The sequence below is a fragment of the Ipomoea triloba genome, chromosome 3 (genome assembly GCF_003576645.1).
Source record: "Ipomoea triloba cultivar NCNSP0323 chromosome 3, ASM357664v1".
In the NCBI taxonomy this organism is placed as follows: Eukaryota; Viridiplantae; Streptophyta; class Magnoliopsida; order Solanales; family Convolvulaceae; genus Ipomoea; species Ipomoea triloba.
Window position 1 is genome coordinate 17,254,686 of NC_044918.1, and position 15,923 is coordinate 17,270,608.

Below are 15,923 nucleotides of genomic sequence, written 5' to 3' on the forward strand. Positions count from 1 at the left end.
TCACTTCATCATTCACAAAGTACGAACTTGAAATCTATTGGTATTTAACAGAAGGATTTTAAATGAGTACGACATATTAGATATCCTAAGATATTAATATATTATGATGTAAAGTTATACATGTATGCTGTATATATTGAATGAACTATGATAAGGGATTGTTTCAATGGCAAAAATTTCAATTGAAAGAGTAAAAATCTAAAATTTAAAGTAATTCTATTGACCACTCCGATCTTAGTACTACTGAATTCATAGCTCTAATCTCACTATTCCCACATATGCACCATTAGTCCAAACCCAATATGCATTATTATATTTTATCTTCTCTTTAATAAAGTATAAAGCTATCTTCAATCTGATTGGGGACTTTCTCCAGGATACATGACTAACATGGCCGGGTCCCCATGCTTATTTGGGTTGAAAATGGCCCATTTTATCTAATAGCTTTTGCATAAAGAAAGCCCAACACACTGTAAGGCCCAAAAATCTACAATTGGGCTAGGCCCTCAAATCCTTATGCTCTAGTATTAGGCCCATATCCAGGTCAGAAGTCAGAACCAATACCGACCCCAAAGATTTAGAAAATGTTATACCATTTAGTCATTTAACAATGTTGATTTCGCATTGTGAACCTTAGGGCAATCACAACAGTAGTTTTTTGTAGAAGAAAAATTACGGTGAATTTTTAACAAATAGAGAGGTGGGTGGGGGTTTAGAGGTTTTTACTCTTGTAAACCAAAAATTTTTGTGGGATCCCTAAATGGGGAAATGAGAGAAAGCACCCACGTCACTCTTGCCTGTGGGAAACTCTGCGCCCAGTTGGATGCATGGGCAGTTCAGTTGGTCACAAGGGTGAAGTTTGGGAAGAAAGATTCGGATGAGTTTCACCAGACAGCTGTGTTCACCTGAGTTACCATAATTTACATCCTCCTATAAGTTCTATCGGGCCGTTGGGGTTGGGGATTCAACATTTTGGAAAGAAAAAGAAACAATTTTTTTACTCTTTTTTGTCAAAATTTTTTTTTTCTCTCTCTCCCTCTTTTCCTCATCTCTCTTCCCTCCTCTCCTATATGGACTTGAAAAAACTAACAAAAATGCACGTGTATAAGGTTGCTCTTAGTCCAAAACACATTCAAATTATGTACCTGTAATTAACATATTATATACCTTCAGTTATAAATTATATACATATTACAATTAATATTTTATGTACCTGTAGTTAAGGGTACCTTCAGGTGATTAATTATGTACCAATTATAATTAACACATTATGTACCTTTAGTTTATTGACGAGTACATAATCTGTTAATTAACCGAAGATACATAATATGTTACTATAGATACATAATCTAAATGTCGTTTTTAGACCCGGGTTTATAATGCAAGGTGCATCATGGTCCCCGGTATAATTTACCAAGATTTAGTACAAAGAATCTTGGCTGTCTTAAATTTGACATGTTTCGTATGGTTTCACGGTTGGGAACATCTTCATGTTACAAAGTGAACACTGCAAAAACACTATAAAATTCATGTAATAATCTGGAAAACTCATCTCTGCAATACTTAGACACTAATGGCGCCTGCGACTTATACATAGCGTTCAAATTTCCGGATATTGTCTGATCTCCCGCAATTTTCAGCATTTTTGGTCTGAAAATGAGAGTTTGAATATATTACGGTGTTTATAGGCTTTGTGGCACAGTGACAGAATGTATTGGTTGTGTTTGATTAATCAATTACCAACCACAGCAGGCATTAAAAGCAGCAAAAAATCCCCAAAATAAAAAATTGCCGTTTAGGTGTTAACAGGTTTCAGTCATTTCACTGAATGAACAGTTGAGTATGTATGAATAATTAATGTATGCAAAATGAAGAAACTTTGCGTATATGTTATGGTCATATAAATATGTAGGCCAGAAGATGTCGAACAATGCAAACCCTACACACCCTGTTCTATCATCAATGCTTCAACCATTTTCTTTTTTTTTTTTTTTTTGGAAACATTTTCCCACTTACGCCAAACTAATTCTAAACTCCCAGAACCCATATCCAGTCGTCGCTAAAGGAGGTAAATCGTGAATCGCTCCATAAATACAGGTCCCCACTTTTTGCCGGTACATTCTGCGTATAAACGATTTTTATCACCTCTGATGAGTCACGATCTCCCAATGACCCCCAAATTTTCAGGGTGATCGGTTGAATTAACTGAGTAGCCTTTGGGCTATTGCAACTATATTTACACAACCATACAAGAATCTCCATCATATTCATATATGCATCCTTCATTATTCATCTGAAAATGGGAAAGGCCTGGATTTTGGCTGCAGTTCTCCTCCAAGCCATTGCCATTGAAGCTGCTGTGAGTGTTGGTGGTGGGGGTTTTGGTGTTGGAGTTGGAGTTGGGATAGGTGGGGGTGGGGGTGGGGGTGTGTGGATTGGGGGTGGAGGGGTGGGCAGTTCAAGCCCATCTGGGAGTGGTGGCTCAGAATCAAAGCTCCAGAAAGCTTACACTGCTCTCCAAGCATGGAAATCTGCAATCTCAAATGACCCATTGGGGATTTTGAGCTCTTGGGTTGGCTCAAATGTGTGCAATTACAAAGGGGTTTTCTGTTCACCTTCTCAAGATTTCAGCAGCACTGAATCAGAGGCAGTTGTGGCAGGTATAGATCTCAACCATGCAAATCTTCAAGGCATTCTTGTAAAGGAGCTGTCTTTGTTAACAGACCTATCTCTTCTCCACCTCAACACCAATAGGTTTTCAGGGACAATCCCAGAAACCTTGAGAGACCTCACATCACTCACTGAGCTTGACCTCAGTAACAACCAATTCTCTGGTCCTTTTCCCACAACTCTTCTTTTCATCCCAAATCTCCTCTACTTAGACCTCAGATTCAATGCCTTCTCTGGACCCATCCCTGATGAGCTCTTCAACAAGAATCTTGATGCAATTTTCCTCAACAACAATCAGTTCAGTGGGGAATTGCCTCAGAATTTGGGGAATTCCCCAGCTTCTGTCATAAATCTGGCTAACAACAAGTTCTCTGGGGAGATTCCTTTCAGTGTGGGGTATATGGGTTCAAGAGCCAAGGAAATCTTGTTCCTAAATAACCAGCTAACAGGCTGTATACCTGAAGGGATTGGGATTTGGGCTGATTTGCAGGTTCTTGATGTGAGCTATAATTCTTTGATGGGTCATTTGCCTGACTCAATTTCTTGCTTGGGTGACATTGAAGTTCTCAACTTGGCACACAACAAGCTCACTGGGGAATTGGCTGACCTGGTTTGCTCTCTCAGGAGTCTTGTGAATTTGACTTTGGCTTACAATTTCTTCTCTGGGTTGAGCCAAGAATGCAACCAGCTCTCTTTAAGGAATGTGGGCTTTGATTTCTCCCTCAACTGCATTCCAGGAAAGCAGATGCAAAGGCCCCAACCAGATTGCTCCATCGTCCCGGGCGGTAGCCTCAGTTGTCTTAGAATTCCTGCAGTTAAGCCTATTGTGTGTGGAACATTGCTTGGTGATCAGGAGACTAGTAATCAAAGCCCTCCTTCTCATTGATTTGGGTCAAGGGGAAAGGTAGAAAATTCTACTGTTAGACTGACAGTTTCAAGAAACAATTGAGATTGTTCAACCTAAATTCAGGTTAGTTTAACCTTAGAATTTTCTTGTTGTAATACAGGTTAGTACTGGCTAACTCTCATTGCAACTTAGAGAGTTGTTATACCTTGAGTGTTGTAGCATTCTTGGCCTATTTCTTCAAGACAAATGCATATAGATGTAAGTTTATGATCTGTCGAATATGTCAAGCTCGAGTAACTACTTCCAATCCAAAATAAAGTTAACAATTTAGCTACTGAGTGATATGAATTTGCCTCGTTGTGAGCATAACAAACACTTTGGAGAACATCCTAGTGGGTGAAAACTGGAATGCATTAATCATTATATCCCATTTTGTTTTTATTCACCCAATTCATTTTTGATGAACTTTTTGTTATTGTGGGTCGAATATCATGGGCCATGACAACAATTTCACATGTGATAAAAGATGATTGCCTTTGGGAATGGCATTTTCCCATTTTGGCATCACATGGATCTATGCTGGGACAAAAAAAATTGCCCCAACATGTGACTGGCAATTGTTGGAAATGACAATTGACTAGTCCTCTTGTCCACCACTCCACCAACAGGTCATTTTCAGGTCATAGTAACTGAGAAAAGAGTTCAGCTGCTTCATGTGAAGACTTCCCTATTGTGGATACTGGAAAGCATATCAATTATGATGTTGTTAAAAGCACCTTTTTTGCCACATGAATCAACTCCAAACACATCACTATAAGTCAGGTAGATCAGAAATGGATCAATTTCAGAGATTTCTTGAAAGTAAATTCAGATCAGCATATCTGATCTCAAAGTAAATCCACACTATCACAAGTAAAACATGCATCCAAGTGTAATCCTTAACCAAAGGTCAAGAGTTCGATCATTGGCTTTGGATATGGAGCATCCTTAAATCTCCAAGCCAGCTGTCTCACCCAATAGAGGTGCCTACAATCCAGCGAGGGGATTAGTCACCTACAATCCAGCGAGGTGATTAGTCACTGTGTTCGACGGTAGAAACCATGGGCTACACAAAAAAAAAAATCTCAACAGAAGAGGCCTGGCTTGACAAAACAGTTTAAAATGGTTGTACAACAATGGGATTACTCCCTCTCCCAAATTCATTACATACTGAAAATACAATACAAATTTTAATGAAAAGTATACATTTTTACTCCTTTTGCCCATGGAAAGGCATAGAGAAGGAGCATGAATGATGGCATGACTAAAAATTGTGTTTATTTTAGGATAGTAGACAACAATTTGGGATGTACTAAAAAGGAAATGTTGAAAACCTTTTTGGTTTAGAGGAAGTATAAAAGTTGGAGAATTGTCATCAGGCAATGTAGTACATGGGATTGGGGAGTTTAAAAGACCTTTCGGCTACTGCAAATCCCATCAAGTCACTCCACTGATCTCCAGAGCATCCATGGATCCAGTAGCCTTCATCCTCTAATTCCTTTCTCTTCTGGGATTTGTAGACAGTGGCCAATGTCCCTTGATCAGAGGGCCCCCTGTTTCATAACAACATTGTATAATCAATCATCAAATTATTTGGTCAGGTCAAGCATTTTTTTCTAAAATGTTTGATAGGATGTACAAAGTTTGGTTTTTGATAGGGGTGTGTGTGTGTGTTTCCTAATTTCCAGTACCTCAAAATTAGCCTTTCCCAATTGCTATATCCAGCATATTGCAGATTCTTTTCTGTACTTTCCCTTTGATATTCACTCCGACCTGTCAGCAAGAAAATTGTAAACCCTTGCTCCCGTAGCTCCTTGTATAATCTTAAACTTGCAGATATGGCAGGGGCTTCAGCCAAATCCACCCATTCATCAAAGGAACTTTCATCAAAGATATCTGCCCTGCATCCAAAAGAGTAGTTTATAACCAACACAGGTATAGCTGAGAAGGATTAAAAGCACTTGCCACTACAAAGCTTTAGATGCCAAAAAAGTCAAATTTTTAGCAAGAACACAAATAAACAAAGCTCTTAAATACCCTATATTCTTCATATTTATCCAGAATAAAAAAAAAAACTAAATATCTACTCAATCATTAATTCATTATTAGACAATAACAACACAAAGATATATAGAAAGCAGGCAGGCAAAATTTCAAGCCCCTTGTACACTAAAAGCATTTGAAGTTGTGTGACTGTTTATCAAGGTAATCATCAATAGGCTCCAAATCTAACTATTCCCCCATCATACTCCCAAAATGAAGACTAAATAAAACAAATTATTCATCTAGAAAAATGACACATTTAGTCCCTTCTGTGTAGATTTAGTCTATAGGTTTTAAATGAAGTGTGGATTTGGTTCTGACATTAGGGTAGGGACCAAATCTGCCATTTTGCAATGAATCTAGGGATTAAATCAACACTACAATCACAATTGAGAGACTAAAAGTGCTAAGAGTGTAGAATGGCTTTTGTTATTACAAGGCAGGACTCACTAACTTTTCAAACTGCGTTTGTTACAAATGATATTTTAACATTTTTATTGTTCGCATAATGTTTATGCAACCTTGGAACTCAATATGAATGAGTTTAACATAGCAGAGACACCAACAAAAATTAGCATGCCAGACCTGTTAATGAAATCCATTTTCAGAACAGAGTTCTTTTTCACTAATTGCACCATGACTATTGGGATTCTAGTCTTTGGTTTAAAAGAACAGGCATATGTGGATTTTAACTTGTAATATTGCAAGCGGTTCAGTTTTAAATATAACGAATTAAATTGCAGTCTTAGAGTCAATTAACTAGGCAGAGTGTTTTTCTTGAGTGACTTTGTATACACCATAGGCTACATAATAAGATTGATCCACAGTAATAAAGAGCTCATGCTATGAATCACAACCATTTATAAAGCTGGAATCAAGAGCAATAATACAAGCATTGGAAATTTGCATTTTTTGTCTTTCAGTCTTGCAACTTGATCCTCGAGTTATATGCATGACCATTTTAACCGTAGGCAGGAAGGGGTGATTTTCCTCCGTGACTATTTCTGCCACAATTATCTCGGCTAATAAAGTGACGAATTTGGTCCTTTGAGGATTAAACTCGCCATTTTGTTCATAACTTATGGGTACGGAACTACCAAAAATGCAATACTCCCTAAAGTTTTTATGGTTTTTTTTTTCCAGAGAAAATTCATAGGTTGAAGAACAAAATAAGAAATGTCATACACTCATACAATCTTTCAGGATGAATATGTATTCAGCATAATTAATATGTTTCAATTTCTCATAACATTCAAAGAATTTAGTCAAATTATGTACTTTCTCCTCAGAAAAATTAGATTTAGATTCTTTCATACTGAAATTACACTCCTCATTATTTACTAAACGACGAAATATACTATATACTACTCCGTAATTCCGTATATCCTAATATCCAAGATAAAAGCTCACTCACCCGAATCCATGAGCCTCGTAGTACGGAACGTTCGACAGCAACGTCTCGTCAATATCGAACACCCAAGCGTCCTTCCCGTCGCCGGCGACACTCACAGTCCTCGCGAACGCCAGAGAGGCGTTTGCCACGGCATCGGAATCGGAGAGGAACCTGTCGCCCGTCATGTAATCCTGTACAAATACCTTACATCTCTCCGGGACCAGAGTCCAGCTGGGAGCGTCATTAGTCTCTACGGTGAACTTCCAGCTCTCGCAATACAGATCATCATCTCTCGGAATTTTCCGGTGACGGACTATCCGATCGATGGCGAAGAGGTCGCCGAGTTCCGACGCGAAGGGGAAAACGGATTGGGCAGCAGATGTGGAAAGCAATGGGAGGAAGATGAAGAGCGTTGTAACGACGACGTTTCGAGTCAAAGCCATGCCTGATAGTTCAGTGTGGCGCCGTGAGTCGTTTGCGGATTTCGCAACGGAATCAGAAGTGAAACTTAAAACAGACATATACGGCATAATTTATATTATTACTATATCTTCTTTTTTTGGAAAACATATTATTACTATATATCTAGTTGTATGTTATAAATGAATAGTTATATTTTTACTATATCTAGTTGAATATTATAAATAAATAAATAAATAAATTCTCAAACTTTAAATAATACAATTAAACTTTTCTTCTTTTTTTTTTTTAAAAAAAAACAAAAACAAAGAGGATATTATTAAACTTCAAAGAAAGAATGGATACATGGGGCGGGGGAACCATCCCAATGTGGGTAACCAGAGAGCCAATAGTGAATGCTAGTGTGTGGACAGTGGACTATATGGTTCATTGATATATTAATATAACATATGTTTACATTAGATTAAAAATGTACTAATATAAGTTATGGCAGTCTTCTAAGATAGTTATTGTGTAGAAAAGATCAAGGTGTGTTTGGTTGGTGGGTTTAGGCCTAAGGAATGGGTATAAAAGTGATTGTTAGTGTTTGGTTGATAGGTTTTGAGAATGCTACTATGGGTTTGGAATACCCCATTAATGAGAAAACTCATACCCTTATTAAATAAGGGTTTCATTTCCCTTCCTCATTTCTTCCCCAACTATTAATAATCATTCTCATTCCACCCAACTACCAAACATGCTAAATACTTTCACCAAAACCCATTACTACCAAACATGCTAAATACTTTCACCAAAACCCATTACCCTTACCAAGTATTTGATACCCATTCCTATTCCGATTCCCATGTGCGAACCAAACGTACCCCAAGAGACTTTGATAATATATCATGTATCAGAATTAAGCAGTCATACTCAATCCTCAAGTTGTATAAGCCTTTATTCTTGATTCATGATAAAGCTTCACTCATGGCTAAAGGTTTAGCCATGTATAAATTCCTTCTAGTTTTCCGCTTGTGGCTGCTATGAATTGTCCTTCCGTGTTGATCAATATAGCTCCAAAACCAGATGCAGCTTCGAAGGTGGCCCACGTCTATTTGGCACACCATAGTGCGTTCCTCCCGAGTCTGCACAGTGAGTGTCTGATGGCCTTCTCCTAGCTACATCGTCATTTGAGTGTTCTAAACTACGTCAGGTGCGAACGGGATATAAATAATTAATTAAACTTTGTAATTGAAAAAGTTTAAAATCAAGAAAATATAATAGACCCTAACAACCTTAATTGATTTAATTTTCTATTTTTTCAAGCACCAAAACCACCTTAATTGGGCTCAAATTATCACCTTTTGAACATAATAATTAAATAATCCATGGGCCAATTCAGTCCCCTCTATAAGCTAGCTTCATTATCTTTCTCATTGATTTTACAATCCAATTCCAATTATGACTGATAAAGCCATTGGATATCACACAACCTTATCTCTATATATAAAATAGCAACAAGAGCAGCAATAAATGCAGCTATACAAACGGCGTCGTATTGGGATGTTTTGCCAACAGTTTCCCGCCCACGCCCAAACGGCGCCGTTTGACAGCCGGCCTTTGTAAGATAGTAACCAGCGCGTCTTTACAATAGGTTTTACTAACGTTGTAACATTAAATGTAGTGGTTTAATGTGATCCAATTCCCGAAAGTTATTTTCAAATTAGCCGCAAACAAGACAAAGGTTAATATAATAGGAAACCGAATCGTCGTTAACGATTCGGTAATCCATGAGCAATTATATAGCTCCTTCACGCTGAGCATTATATACATGCCTTCTTGGATATATATACTCTAGCCGTCATTAACGGTTAGAGTACCAAGGCATACATAAATACATTACATTTAGAACTCTGAAGAAGGCAAACATCTACATATCAGATATATATTACATGCCATATTACGCTTGGGAATACATAAAGATACAAAAAAAATCTCCAGTGCTATTCTCTTTTGCGTTCTGCTTCTAATCGAATTTCTTGCTGTTCTGCTGCTATGGTGATGTATTGTCTTGCCAACCAGTTGAAAGCCTGGAACAGACGTAGCGCCATTAAGATAAGGGTGATGCGTACCTACTGTGTAATGGAAAGGAGAGGCTCTACTCAGATCAAGAGCAGAGAGGTCATCTTTCATGACGAAGAGGTAAGTATTCTAACCATGTAAATAATCTCTACATAAATTCTTTCTGAACCTGCAAAAAAAATAGATTCATGTTAGTTTTTCTGTACATAAATACAGCAGGAAAATGCAAAAAAAAAAAAGCAATTCCATGTTAGTTTTTGATTAAGTATTCTAACCATGTAAATAATCTCTACATAAGTTCTTTCCGAACCTGCAAAAAAAATAGATTCATGTTAGTTTTTCTGTACATAAATACAGCAGGAAAATGCAAAAAAAAAAAAAAAAGCAATTCCATGTTAGTTTTTGATTAAGTATTCTAACCATGTAAATAATCTCTACATAAATTCTTTCCGAACCTGGAAAAAATATAGATTCATGTTAGTTTTTCTGTACATAAATACAGCAGGAAAATGCAAAAAAAAAAAAAGCAATTCCATGTTAGTTTTTGATTAAGTATTCTAACCATGTAAATAATCTCTACATAAGTTCTTTCCGAACCTGCAAAAAAAATAGATTCATGTTAGTTTTTCTGTACATAAATACAGCAGGAAAATGCAAAAAAAAAAAAAAAAAAGCAATTCCATGTTAGTTTTTGATTAAGTATTCTAACCATGTAAATTATCTCTACATAAATTCTTTCCGAACCTGCAAAAAAAATAGATTCATGTTAGTTTTTCTGTACATAAATACAGCAGGAAAATGCAAAAAAAAAAAAAAAAAAAATTCCATGTTAGTTTTTGATTAAGTATTCTAACCATGTAAATAATCTCTACATAAGTTCTTTCCGAACCTGCAAAAAAAATAGATTCATGTTAGTTTTTCTGTACATAAATACAGCAGGAAAATGCAAAAAAAAAAAAAAAAAAAATTCCATGTTAGTTTTTGATTAAGTATTCTAACCATGTAAATAATCTCTACATAAGTTCTTTCCGAACCTGCAAAAAAAATAGATTCATGTTAGTTTTTCTGTACATAAATACAGCAGGAAAATGCAAAAAAAAAAAAAAAAAGCAATTCCATGTTAGTTTTTGATTAAAAATGCTTCATTAATCTGCCAGACATTGTGTGTTTTTAATTTCTCTGGATTTTCTTTAAACTGCCAAAAAAAAGCAATTTCCATGTTAGTTTTTGATTAAAAATGCTTCATTAATCTGCCAGAAATTGTGTGTTTTTAATTTCTCTGGATTTTCTTTAAACTGCCAAAAAAAAAAAGCAATTCCATTTTGGTTTTCTGTTAGTCTTTCAAATCCCATACCGAAACAGAAAACTTTTTTTTTTGTTTTGGTTCAATTTTGTCTACAAATGCTAAGCAAATGTATATGTATTTATCTCTTCAGGGGACTGTTATGCATGCCCATATCCCCAACGACATCCTTCCTAAATTCATGAACAGTTTTGTTGAAGGGTCTGTGTATTGTGTCAAAAACTTTTTTGTGGTAGCCAACTGGCATACTTATAAAACCAGTATGCATGACTACATGTTGCAATTCAATGGTGAGACTATTATGAAAGAATATAGGTCTGCAAATTTCCCTAGACACATGTACAGAATCAGGTCATTCCAAAGTTTGATCCCTAGACACATGTACAGAATCAGGTCATTCCAAAGTTTGAGGACTAGACACATGTACAGAATCAGGTCATTCCAAAGTTTGAGGAATACCCCAAGCATAAATGACAAAGAGCTGTTTGGTAAGCATTAAATATTTTCTCTTCATTAGTTTACAAAAGTTCTTTCTTTTGTCTGCCTATCTTTTGACAAAGTGGTTTTTCAATTAGATTTGATTGGTCGAGTTGTTCAAATACATGCTCCACAACAGAAGACCATCAATGGCAATGATGCTAGACTAATTGATTTTGTTATAGAAGATGCACAGTAAGAAATGTATTCTCTGTTTTTTACCATATAAGTATTATGCAGGATGTTGTTAACTAAAAATTTGCTTATTATTGCTTAGGGGTAATCGTCTAACCTGTACTTTTTGGGATGACCATGTTGCCAAGATTGAGCCTTTCTATGAATCTCCTGGTAATGAGCCACTGTATGTGCTGATCCAGTTCTGTAGACTGAAGTTTGGTGTTAGAGGTAAGTGACATCACTGTTTATCAAAGTACTTTAAATCAGAATCAAACTGTTTTCCTATACTAACATACACATAATACTTTTTTTTCAGATGGTGATGTAAAAATCTGCTCCTCCTATGATGTCACTCAAATTCACTTTAATATTGATTGTCCTGAAATGCAGCAGTTTAAAGAAAGGTAACTTCACATTAATTGAATTCTGTTTTACTGTGATTTGGTTTTCTTATTAACTATTCTGCGTGGATTTGTTCACCAAAATCAGTATGCATGTTAGTTTAAACTGCCAAAAAAAATTGGTTTTCTTATTAACTATTCTTTATGGTTTACAGTATGACAGAGCTGTCACAGCTTACACCGATGAGGAGTATAGCTTCCATGTCTAGCATGAGTTTCACAAACACTCATGATGATTCGAGCACTCAATCTCTGGAGCTGACTACTATTAATGACCTCTACGACACTGAAGATGTAAGCAATTATTTTGGATTACAGTAGCTAATTCTGTTTCATTAATTTAATATCTGTATTTTTTTTTCCAGTTTGGTGACTTTTGGATAGCTGCAAGGGTAAATGGTGTGGAAAAACCAAGTGATTGGTTCTATATTTCCTGTCCTAAGAAGGGTTGCAATAAAGCACTCAAACTTTCTGAGGGTGTCAATAAGTGTTTCAAATGTAATGAAATCCCTGATGGTAGTGTTAGAAAGTATAAACTTAGATTGCGTGTAGTTGATATGAAGGGTACTGCATCCTTTTTGATATGGGATAGGGAATGTGTGGATTTGCTAGGTATTCCAGCAGAAGACCTATATGAAAGGAACTTGAATGTAAGCTTTTTATAAATTTCGTGTCTGTCCTTTTGGTAATGTTCATATTTATTTTATTCTCAACCCTTATATCTAATCTGTAGCTTCATGTTTTCAGAACCTTGGACGTGTAAAGGAGATACATGAACTCAAAGGGAGGACAATGCTTTTCAAGATTTCAGCAAAAAAGGAACACTACGTTCGTCGTAATATCCCATTTCCTGTAGTGAAGATTAAAACTGATCAGTTACTGCTGCAACAACTCTGCCCTGATCTTCTAGCTTTAGATGAAAATGACTTTAACTCTGACGGACCTAGCAGCGAGGGGGATGATAAATTTATGGAGGTACTGTGTTTATTTTTTAACTAAATGCAGTTAAACACTGAGTCTTCCTCAATATATAACTTTGGTTAATATATTTTTTCAATGGTCAGGGGTTTGAGAGTGATGAGGGGGAGAGTCCGGTTGCTCTGTTGCCTCCAACGAGTAGTACAGATTGTACTACTGATGGACCTGTCAAGCGTTGTTTGCTTGATTCATTCTCCTCAACCAAGGGTGGAAAGAAAGTGAAGCAATCTCATGTCAAGCTAGAGAAGATCGATTGACTGTTTTCTATGAATGTTTTGTAATGAAATTGTGATTGACAGTTATGTTTGACAGTTATGTTTTGATTTTTGTGTTTGGTTATGTTTTTAAGGTTCTCAACCCTGACTCTGGCTATTGGTTACTTATTGTTACTGTTTTTTATTTTGGTATTTAATCTGAGATTTCCAGGTCAAACCATTTTGTTTCAAGATCAAAGTGGCATTTCTAACTAAACCACTTTGTGAATTTTTTATTATTCTTTCAGGATTGCAGGTCTAAGGGCATGAGATTTAAACCAGAAAATTGTTTTTTCCAGTTCTCTGTTTCAAACTGTACACTAAATATCCCTATTGGTTATGTATTCTCACTGATTCTACTTTTGGTTTCAAATACAAACAATTGCAGGTCAAACCGTTGTGGATCAACAAGATTCTACGATTGTTGCATGATACAATGTCTAAGGGCAGTACATGTAAAGCAGAAACTTTCAGCAAAGTTGGACCACAGAGATAACCTAGCAAATCTGAAGACACTTAGTATGTACTACAGTTCTTAAAATTGTTCTGTTGTATTGTCTTTGTAACATACATTCCATTTCTATTCAATAAATTATATTTTATAAATTTTTTTAGTTTTATATGCTTAGTTCAGTATTTGCTCAGAAAGTTTACTATGTCAACAAATGGACATACATTTAAAGGAATTTAATCAACTAATCCAGCACAAAAAATAACTAACCTCACACTGTATTACTAACTAATTAAGAATATTTACAACTGTTAAAAAAAAAAACATACGTACAAGTTACTTACCTTTTCACCAGGAGCAAACAGTGTGTCAGTTATTTTCTTCAGTCATCCTTAGCATATAAACTGTCCTTAGCATATAACCTGAGATTTTTACATTACCAATTAGAAATTGCCGTGGTAGAACAATTCAGAATTGCCAAGGTAATATAAATGAACATAAATGCAATACTCTATACAGTGAGAGTTGGTAATTTACAAACTGATGGTCTGTCTTTAAATTCAACATTTTTAAATACATGCTACTATCCAAGCTTTTAAATTATGACCAGTACTCTGTATTGGCCATTTAAATTAAGCAGAACCAGTACAAATAGAGTAAACAGAACCAGTACAATTTTTCAATTATTATATCATCTCAGTAAAATTGGATCATTATTTCAATTAAAAACTAATTATAAAATTATTAGGTGACTTATCTATTTCACACCACTGACAGCATCTGTGTTTTTTGCGCTATTCATCCTTAGTATATGAATACCACGCTTCTGCATTCAAAGATTATTTGTAAAGTTAAAAAAAAAACCTTCAAATACTGTGGTTAAATAAAAAAAAACAATTAAGTTAATATGTATTACAACTGTAGCAGTTTAGTTGACAATTACAAAATCAATCCAGTGAACATTAGGCTAACAATTCAGTTAAAAAAAATCAATTCAGTGAACATTAGGCTAAAAAATCAATTAAAAATTCTCAATAAAATATCCATCAGTGTAATTATTTGGCCACAGCTAAAGTTAATCATCATTATGCAGCTAAAATCATTAATGCCATGTAAGTCATTTAGTCTTCCAATGTCATACTGGAAAAATCAAAATTCCCCTCCATTATTGATGCTTATTACTACATTATAAATACTACCTATTCACTTTACATGTTTATCAGAAAAAACTAATAACCAACTTCAAGCATGAGGAAGCTCACCAAATCAGCAGTCATCGGCACTAAAAGGAAACATCCATCCAATGAGAAAGGTACTCCCTGTGAATATTTTACATTTCAAATGGTTTTAGATGGCATTACGTAGGTTAGATATTTAGAGTCACAGTTTCAAAGTGACTAAAACTGCTGTAAATTTCTATTACCATTTAGCAACTAAACCACTCTATGTACTGAGAGTTTTTCTATTACCATGTACACTAATTGTAGCCAAATTTCAGTAATGGTAATACAAATGTATCAACAAACTCAATTCAACTGCATAATAAGGTTTTGAAGTGAATAGCTAGCCTTCTAATTCTACCATTTAGCAACATATTTTCTTCTACAAATTGCAAATTTTCAGAACTCAGGCGAATTCATTAACTGCATAATAAGGCAATACAAATTTACAGTGAATAGCTAGCCTTCTAATTATATGGTTAAACATATTTGAAGTGTTGTTACATACCACAAAATCAAACTTTACCAAATACCCTAGGTTTAAAGTTTAGGGTCTTTACAGTACAGATTTCGGATATGTAAGATTAAGAACTGAAAACCAAATTAGTACAGAAATTACCAAATACATTAGCTTGACACTTCATTTTCACAGTAAAGATACGTGAATCAGTACATAGTTTAGTCGTCCGTAGTTTTGTTTCAACAAACCTGCAACTTAAGTCGGAAAAGACATGCATTTCAAAATCAAGCAGGTCTGAAATCGTAGATCTACTATCTAAGAACCTAATACTACAAATTTTAGTAACTTACCAGTTCATTGTTCTTCATCTTGCACAAAAATCCTTTTCCAGAAATGGAAATGGTATCGGTACCTCAACTCGCCGATTAACGGCGATTGTAGGTCGTTTACGGCTGGGTTGATCGATTTAGCTGTGTATTAAAGATCTGTGTTCGTAGAATTAGAGTAGAGACTACAGAGTATAGAGTGTAGTTTAGATGGCAGATCCAAAATGAACAGAAATGGAGGTTAGAGTAGAGAGGGAGAGATGTGCAGATGGCAGATCCAAAATGAACAATACGGATGAATCATCTTAGCTTGACTTTTTTATTAAATATATATATATATATATATATATATATATATATATATATATATATATATATATATATATATATATATATATATATA

The 15,923-nt window shown here is 35.4% G+C and overlaps 4 protein-coding genes across 4 annotated transcripts in view; 3 read left to right on the top strand and 1 right to left on the bottom strand.

Annotated features, from left to right (window-relative positions):
- The first annotated feature begins 1,941 nt into the window (after positions 1-1,941).
- On the top strand, positions 1,942-3,851 carry LOC116012373 (leucine-rich repeat extensin-like protein 4). The gene has a single exon (XM_031251898.1). The coding sequence runs from the start codon at positions 2,300-2,302 to the stop codon at positions 3,554-3,556; it is 1,257 nt and encodes a 418-aa protein (XP_031107758.1). The 5' UTR covers positions 1,942-2,299; the 3' UTR covers positions 3,557-3,851.
- Positions 3,852-4,641: 790 nt separating this feature from the next.
- On the bottom strand, positions 4,642-7,490 carry LOC116011949 (acid phosphatase 1-like). The gene is made up of 3 exons (XM_031251388.1): positions 7,014-7,490; positions 5,248-5,457; positions 4,642-5,109 (listed from the first exon to the last, which is right to left on the bottom strand). The coding sequence occupies exons 1-3, from the start codon at positions 7,433-7,435 to the stop codon at positions 4,932-4,934; spliced, it is 810 nt and encodes a 269-aa protein (XP_031107248.1). The 5' UTR covers positions 7,436-7,490; the 3' UTR covers positions 4,642-4,931.
- A 1,956-nt stretch (positions 7,491-9,446) lies between these two features.
- LOC116012989 lies at positions 9,447-13,066 on the top strand. Its single transcript, XM_031252654.1, has 9 exons — positions 9,447-9,593; positions 10,910-11,264; positions 11,352-11,448; positions 11,531-11,658; positions 11,747-11,834; positions 11,987-12,125; positions 12,197-12,481; positions 12,579-12,806; positions 12,896-13,066. Exons 1-9 carry the CDS (start codon positions 9,447-9,449, stop codon positions 13,064-13,066), a joined length of 1,638 nt encoding a protein of 545 aa, XP_031108514.1.
- Positions 13,067-14,762: 1,696 nt separating this feature from the next.
- Positions 14,763-15,923, top strand: part of LOC116012990 — an 8,415-nt gene continuing 7,254 nt past the window's right edge. Inside the window, exon 1 of the mRNA XM_031252655.1 lies at positions 14,763-14,826. Coding sequence (XP_031108515.1) covers positions 14,763-14,826 — 64 coding nt within the window. The remainder of the gene's footprint in view (positions 14,827-15,923) is intronic.